Raw genomic sequence first — 8,550 nt, 5'->3', positions numbered from 1 at the left:
AAGGGGAAAATGCAGAAGCAATGACAGGTTTTCTTTTCTTGGGCTCCAAAATCACTGCAGATGGTGACTGCAACCATGAAATTAAAAGATGCTTGCCCTTTGGAAGAAAGCTATGACAAACCTAGACAGTGTATTAAAAAGCAGAGACATCACTTTGCCATCTAGTCACATCTGTCTGTTCAAAGCTATAGTTTTTCCAGTAGTCATGTATGAATGTGAGATTTGGACCATAAGGAAGGCTGAGCACCGAAGAATTGATGCTTTCAAACTGTGGTGCTGAAGGAGACTCTTGAGAATTCTTTGGACCACAAGGAGATCAAACAAGTCAATCCTACAGGAAATCTATGCTTAATATTCATTGGAAGGACTGATGCTGAAGCTCCAATACTTTGGCCACCTGATCTGAAGAACCAACTTGGTGGCAGAACCCTGATGCTGGGAAAGACTGAAGGCAAAAGGAAAAGGTGCTGCTGAGGATGAGATGGCTGTATGGCATCACCAAGTCAATGGACATGAATTTGAGCAAACTCCAGGAGATAGTGGAGGACAGGGGAGCCTGGGATGCTGCAGCCCATGGGGTCACTGAGAGTCAAACACGACTGAGTGACTGAACAACAACAGGAAAATTAGTAAACCAGGGTACAGTGAATATACCATGACATATTTTCAAATTGAGATTTTCTTCAGCTTTGTTGAATTTTTTGATAAGCCCATAGAAGGAATTCTCCATCCCACATGCAATGCTTTTTAAATTTAATATTTTCATTTGATTCTTTCATATTTTTATCTCTTTACTGAAATTCCTCTCTTGTCTATTCCTGTTACCTACCTTTTCCACTACATCTTTAACATGTGAAGCACAGTTATATTACTTTGGCATCAGGTGAATATTTTCTAATATGATATAAATTTTTTATTAATTTTTTTCAATTTTTAAGTCACATTGTGTGGTAAGTCCTCTGGGCCTTAATATATACATTTTAACTTATAACTGAGTTCAGATTTATACTCACAATGCCAGTTAGATATAGAAACATTACTTCTATATAGCTCTGTTCTCATCCCCCTCTTCTGTGCTGCTATTGCATTAATACATATTATGTCTCTATAGTTATAAACTTAATGTATATTGTTATAGTTATTACTTTATATATTTTTTAAAGAAGCTGGGTGAAAAGGAGTAAGGGTATATTTTTAACATTCGTTATATGAACCTTGTTTACCCTTTCTGGTTCTCTTCATTTGTGCCTCAGACTTCAGTTGATATTTGGTGTCATTTGCTTATTCTGAAACAGCTTTTCTTCTATTCATTTCCTTTGTGCCATCATTGGCAAATATATTACATTTATATCTGTTATCCATTTAGTATACATTTATACAGTTTCTGTTTTTATAGTAATTTTTTAATCAGCAGATTGAAGTTCAGGGGGAAAATATGCATTCATACTGACTTTTATATTACAATTACCAAATTAGGTTTATGTGTTTTTTCTACATTGCATAGATTCTAATTACCAACTTCGGTCATTTGCTTTTAGTCAAAAGAATTTCCTTTAGTATTTTTTGTAAGGAAATGGGGTGAGTAATGCTAGCAAAAATTTTTTTTGTCTTAGTTGATCTCTTTTGCCTTCACTTTTGGGAGACTGTTTTGCTGGCTATAAGAACCATGACTGACCATATTTTTTTCTTTCAGCACTTTAAATACATGATCCCATAGCAGTCTAGTCTTATTTGTTCTGATGAGAAGTCAGTATTAATCTTAACTGGATCTTTTACACATACAATGTGGTTTTGCTCTTGCTGCTTTGAAGATTTTTGTCTTTTGTCTCTTGAAGATTTTACTGTTATGTGCTTGTGTATGGGTCTCTTTGGATTTATCCTTCTTGGATTTATAAAATAATGATTTTCATTGACTTTGGAAGCTTTCAGCTATCACTTCCATAAGCAAGTATTCCTCTCCTTTGCAGTTCTTCTATTCTGGTGCTGTCACTCACGTGTCAGGTGCGCTTAATGGAGTCCCATATTTCTCTGAGGCTTTGTTCCGTTTTATCCATTTCTTTTTAAATTACTATGAAAAGAATAGGCTTTTCTAAAGAAAGCACACATCCCTGCATATTGAAAATGGTTAAATTTAACTATGTAAGGGTGAAATTTTAGGTGTAAGAAATATGTAAAATTAAAAGCACAAAACAAAATTTTATTTTATATGAACATAAATTTCACTTATAAGCTGAGTTCACTAAAGACAAATTTAAATTGTTTGAAAAACACTGAAAATAGTTCAGCTTGTTTCAAATTGAAGACTGGAAATTTAACAATACTGTTATTAAAATAACAGTTATTTTTCAGACAATGTGCTAAAAATGTATCAGTGAACATAGTAGACAGGGTCTCTTCTCTGATAGAGTATATTCAGTTCAGTTCAGTTCAGTCGCTCAGTCGTGTCCAACTCTGTGACCCCATGGACTTCAGCACGCCAGGCTTCCCTGTCCATCACTAGCACTCGGAGCTTGCTCAAACTCATGTCCATTGAGTCGGTGATGCCATCCAACCATCTCATCCTCTGTCATCCCCTTCTCCTCCCACCTTCAATCTTTCCCAGCATCAGTGTCTTTTCCAGTGAGTCAGTTCTTCGCATCAGGTGGCCAAAGTATTACATTACATAATAAATAAACACACACACTCTTAGACAAATACATGCATCTGTTATTGCAGAGAATCATTTGAGAAACAAACTATTAGTTTGCCTTAGGTCTGAATAGGCTCTTGGAACACTCCCTGTACCGGTGTGAGGGAGGAGATATTTGGCAGAGAGGAAGCTGAGTAGTGTAGCAACAAAGGCTTCAATCCCCCAGGGAGTTCTCAACTTAGGACAGCTCTTTCAATGTGTCCTGAGTTGTGTCCCTACCTGAAACACAGGGGCTGGGCATTTGCACTCCTGGGTCAGCAGCCACTGATTCCACCTTCCTTAGTTTTACAGTTTGAGTTGCTCAGTCTAAGCCTGTTTCAGGCACTCAGCTGTGTCTGACTCTTTTGCAACCCTATGGACCCTAGCCCACCAGGCTCCTCGTCCATGGGATTTTCCCAGAAAGAATACTGGAGTGGATTACCAGTTCCTCCTCCAGGGGATCTTCCTGACCCAGGGACTGAACCCGTATCCTTGCATCTCCTGCATTGCAGATGGGTTCTTTTACTGTTGAGCCACTGGGGATGGCAAATTAAGGGCAATTACTGGGGACAGTCCTGGCTTTGGGCTTGGGGAATGAGTGCCTTAGTCCTGAAGCAGATCTGGACAATGATCACAGCCATCTACTACAAGGGTATTTGGAGAGGACTTGGCAGGGAGCCTGAACATGACTTTGGGGTATGAAAGTATCTACAAGAGGGTGATAATTAAGTGGTATTTGACTCTAACTTGGCAAAGCTGGATAAGAGATGGGATAGACACTCTAAGAAGTGGAGTAGCATGTAACATTGCCCTTGAAGAACTGAAAGAATGTCAACATTTCTAGAAGCATAGGATGAAGGTTGAGTACTACCAGATGACATTATAAAAAAGCATTTCTAAGAATCTTGCAGGGCTTTATAAGACTTGGGGTTTTGACCATAAGAAACAGAGAAGCTTTTAATCAGAGAACAGACCCAATCTAGTCTATGTTTTAAACCATCTCTCAGACTGCTGAAAAAGAGAGAGAAAGAGGGAAGCAAGGGTGGAATGAAAGTCATTTGTGGCAGTCGAGGAAGGACTATTTTTTCTATTATTTCTTTAGTGGATAAAGTTCTGACCCTTGGGGTAATAATTGCATCTATTCTACTAACCAGTCCATCCTAAAGGAAATCAGTCCTGAATATTCATTGGAAAGACTGATGCTGAAACTAAAACTCCAATACTTTGGCCATCTGATGCGAAGAACTGGCTCATTTGAAAAGACCCTGGTGCTGGGAAAGATTGAAGGCAGGAGGAGAAGGGGACGACAGAGCATGAGATGGTTAGATGGCATCACTGACTCAATGGAGCTGAGTTTAAGTAAATTCTGGCAGTTGGCAATGGACAGGGAACCTGGTATGCTACAGTCCATAGGGTCGCAAAAGTCGGACACAACTGAGAAACAACTGAACTGAACTTTGTTCAAACTAATACTTCCTAAGTTCCACTTCACTTCACACTCCAGGATGTCTGGCTCTAGATGAGTGACCACACCATTATGGTTATCTAAGTCATTAAGACCTCTTTTATACAGTTCTTCTGTGTATTCTTGCCACCTCTTCTTAATCTCTTCTGCTTCTGTAGGTCCTTACCATTTTTCAGCTTTATTGTGATCATTCTTATAAGAAATGTACCCTTGATAGCTCCAATTTTCTTGAAGAGGTCTCTAGTCTTTCCATTCTAAGGTTTTCCATTATTTATTTTATTTTATTTTATTTGCATTGTTCATTTAAGAAGACCTTCTTGTCTCTCCTTGCATTCTCTGGAATTCTGCATTCAGTTGAATATATCTTTTCCTTTCTCTATTGCTTTCACTTCTCTTCTTTCTTCAGCTATTTCTAAGGCCTCCTCAGACAACCACTTTGCCTTCTTACATTTCTTATTCTTTGGGATGGTTTTGGTCAGTGCCTCCTGTACAGTGTGACAAACCTCCATCCATAGTTCTTCAGGTACTCTGTCTACCAGATTTAATCCCTTGAATCTATTCATCACCTCCACTGCATAATCATAAGGGATTTGATTTAGGTCATACCTGAATGGTCTAGTGGTTTTCCCTACCTTATTCATTTGAAGGCTGAATTTTGCAATAAGGAGCTCATGCTCTGAGGCACAGTCAGCTCCAGGTCTTGTTTTTGCTGACTATTTAGAGCTTCTCCATCTCCCCTGTGAAGAACATAATCTGATTTTAGTATTGACCATCTGGTGATGCCCATGAGTAGACTCTGTAATTACCTTGACCACAGTGTTTTATATTCTCATAAGAAATGTATCAAAGTCTATTCTCCAGAATTCACATCAATTCAGTATTCCCAGAGGTTTACTTTTTTCCAACCTGATGAATATGATACGGTTGATGACGGAGTAATGTTTGGCAAGGCACTTAATCTCTTATCCTATTTTCTCATTTGTGAAATGGACATCATACTACTTACCTCAAAGGATACTGCCTAGGATGTGCAAGGCTTTGTGAAAATCAGAAAAAAGTTCTCTTGTTGTGTGAGTGAACTAGAACAATGGGATTCCTCTAGGAAGAAGAGACCTCGTGAAATGAACCTGAGAGGAAGGGGTCCCTGTCTTTGAGTCTGCAACCCTTTCTCAACCAGCACAGTCCCACCAGGGCCACTTTGCTGCTAGCAGAGCATGGGTTGGATTGAAGGTCTCCCTCACCACCTTCTCTCGGGGTCCTATTCAGTACAAGTAACTCAATAGGCAAAGTGGTCTTGCCTATGCCCACCGACAGAAAGGCATCCTCACACAGTACTCTTGGAAAACATAAAGAAGCCCATCAGCCTCTGCTGGGCAGCTCAGTTGCCCCTCTCAATTCAGAGCTGGTAGGAGGTACTGAGTGCCATCATTTTCAGTAAACTCCTACCTCCAAAGCCCTTCCTCCAACAATGTGAAATTTCAGTCATTACCCTGCCAAACAGCTATGCCCTACATTGCTGAGGAACTGGGAATGAAGTGGGTAGTACTCGTTTGTTATGGTTGGCCTGCAGAGAAAACCTATGAAAGGGACACTTGGATTTGAAAACAAAGACTCAAAATGCATTCTTCAGCCTGAAGTCTGGGTCTGGGAGAGGTCAGAACAGAAAGAGCTGTGCTCAGGGACAGTGAAACACAAGATGCTCCCTCCAGAACTAGTCATTTCACTCTTCTCTGTCTCTACCGCACGTACACCTCAAAAGGGAAGGGCTAAAGCAATGCCCTGAAGTGTAGCAAAAGGAAGTTTTTCCTCCTTCTGACCAAAATATTTCCATATCTTTACATCACCAATATTTGCCAAGTGAGAAGGATTCCCATCTCCATATCACCCCTCTAGATTCATTCTATGGCAAAATGGCTATATCATGTGTACTTATTGGTAGCAAGGAGTCCAGGAAAATATGAAACAAACAGAGACAAAGAGAAACAGGATATTTTAAAACTTACAGCCATCTTGTCAAGAAATTTCACAAAAGTATAGGAAAAGAACTAGGAAGAGCTTATGAGGAACAAAGTGCACATCTCTGCCTTTGAATTCATTATCCATCCGTCTCACCCCTCACACGCCCATTTCATTACTTCCCCAGGAAACACATTTTCAAGATGAATTATAAACCAGTATGGGTCCAATAGAACATTTATGAAAATGTATGCTTTTCTTTTTTCTAGGTCTTCCCACATCCTCCAAATATACTTTCTTGAGTTCACAGGGGAAGCAAATAGAAGCAGACACTGTGAGTTTCTAGTGAGTACAGCTTGGATATCATTTCTGCATTCCTTCTACTTCCATGGCCTGATCAGGAGGTGTACATTGTATTTTATTTTTGGAATAGGGACAATGGTAAGGGTAGCATTTTCTAGATAGCTGACTCATCTAAAGTCAAGATCATACCATCTAAATTGAGAGAAGAGTTAATCCTTGAGGAGTTGACAGCAGCGTTTCACTCCATCTCGAAGGGCCTCTTTGACTTTGTCATTCCGGAGAGTGAAGATGAAAGGGCTCAGGAAAGGGGTTAAAACAAAAATCAACAGGGAGACTATCTTATTGTACTCAGCTGCCTGCGTTTGCTTGGGTTTCACATAGAGGAACAAGCAGCTGCCATAGCCGATGACAACAAAGGTGAGGTGGGAGGCACACGTAGAGAAGGCTTTCCTGCGGCCAGACGCAGTGGGCATCTTGAGGATGGTGGAGGTGATGTAGATGTAGGAGACAATTGTTGGAACCAGTGAACCAATGACAATGAAAACAGCCATTAAAAACAGAACAAACTCTGTGAAAAGAGTGTCACCACACGAAAGTTTGAGCAACTGACCTCGGTCACAATAAAAATGGTCTAAGATGTTTGATTTGCAGAAGGTAAACTGGAATGTGGCATAGACTGGCCAGATTTCGGAAAGGAACCCAAACACCCATGACCCAGTCACCACCGAGATGCAGGTGTGGCTGTTCATAATGGTATTGTACCTCAAAGGGTTACAGACGGCCACGTAACGGTCCACAGCCATCACTCCCAACAGTGCAAACTCTGTGGTCCCCAGAGCAAGGTACAGGAAGAGCTGGGTGACACATGCAGTCAGAGACACTGTCTGCATCCCAGGGAGCAGCAGCCCCCAGAGCATCATGGGGATGATTATAGATGTTGCCAGCATTTCCACGGCAGAGAGATGACCAAGGAAGAAATACATGGGGGAATGTAGATGTTTATCAACACAGATAATCACAATGATGATGGTGTTCCCCATTATTGTCACTGAGTAGAAGAGAAAGAATATAGCAAAAAGAATGTGATGTAGTTCTTGGGACCCAGGGAACCCTAAAAGGCAGAATTCCGTGGCACTTGAGTGATTGCTCATATTTCAGTCCTTGTTTCTGCTCCTTGGGAAACCTAGAGATCAAAAGAAAAGAAACCTGCTCCACAGGTCTTGCTCACAAGAGAGAAGGACAGCCTAGAATGAGGAACCATTTCCAACCTGGGAACCAGGTGAAGTGCCCCTATAAGGATGCTCTGCACAAAGTCAGACCTAAATGTTGTCACCTCCGGTCCAGCTGAAGTTCACTGCCTGGAATGGATGAAGATAGCATCCTCTCCACTTGTGTGAAGAACACCTCTCTTGTCTTTTTTCCCCACTAGATGTGCATTTTCACAGGTTAAGACCTTAAAAATTGGCCCGTTATGATGCTGAGTCAGTCCCTTAGATCCAGGGTTTGTTCTTTTCTCTTAGCTTACCTGTAGCAGATGATATAGTGACATTCCAGAGGATGTTCAAAAGAGTGAATTTTATCCCACCCTTCACCCTGGTGGGTATTACAGAGATCCCCTAGGGTTCAGCAGAAGAGAGGCAGAGGGTCCCAGAGCACCATCTCTGCTTTCCCCAGATTTTAAGATCTCTATGTTACAAATCAGGTAGTATTCCAAATGGAAACTCTGGAGCTTTGGATGATTTCCCTTTGCAGATTCAATCTTCCCTTACACCATCCACCCCCCATCCCCGTCCCACAAAAGTCTTGACAGGAAAGAAAGATGGTACCTGACTTCCACAAGTTTAGGTCCAAGGTGCTCAGTTACTCAGGTTGCCTGGGTGTCTGCCCCCCAGTTTGTCTATCCCGCCATGCTAATTTCATCTCCTCGGAAGACTCTTTCCATTCACTTTCCCCAAAACCTGAAAGACCTGTTCATTCCTGACAGTTAACTTTCTTCATAGCGCTTATTACTATCTGACATTATGTCATACATTCAATTTCTTACTTCACTCCTTCACTTAACATTAAACAAACGCTGCAGTGAACACAGCAGACTAAAAATCGCTGTGTGGTGTTTATATTCAAGGAGAGAAAGGAAGCTATTCCTTAAACAAGTATA

At 40.9% G+C, this 8,550-nt stretch overlaps 1 protein-coding gene across 1 annotated transcript; it reads right to left on the bottom strand.

Annotated features, from left to right (window-relative positions):
- Positions 1-6,601: 6,601 nt before the first annotated feature.
- LOC113891835 (olfactory receptor 9A4-like) lies at positions 6,602-7,531 on the bottom strand. Its single transcript, XM_027540315.1, has one exon. The coding sequence runs from the start codon at positions 7,430-7,432 to the stop codon at positions 6,602-6,604; it is 831 nt and encodes a 276-aa protein (XP_027396116.1). The 5' UTR covers positions 7,433-7,531.
- Positions 7,532-8,550: the final 1,019 nt, after the last annotated feature.

The sequence above is a fragment of the Bos indicus x Bos taurus genome, chromosome 4, assembly GCF_003369695.1.
Source record: "Bos indicus x Bos taurus breed Angus x Brahman F1 hybrid chromosome 4, Bos_hybrid_MaternalHap_v2.0, whole genome shotgun sequence".
Taxonomy (NCBI): domain Eukaryota; kingdom Metazoa; phylum Chordata; class Mammalia; order Artiodactyla; family Bovidae; genus Bos; species Bos indicus x Bos taurus.
The sequence above is the reverse complement of the archived record's forward strand: the minus strand, read 5'-3'. Positions and strand labels throughout refer to the sequence as shown.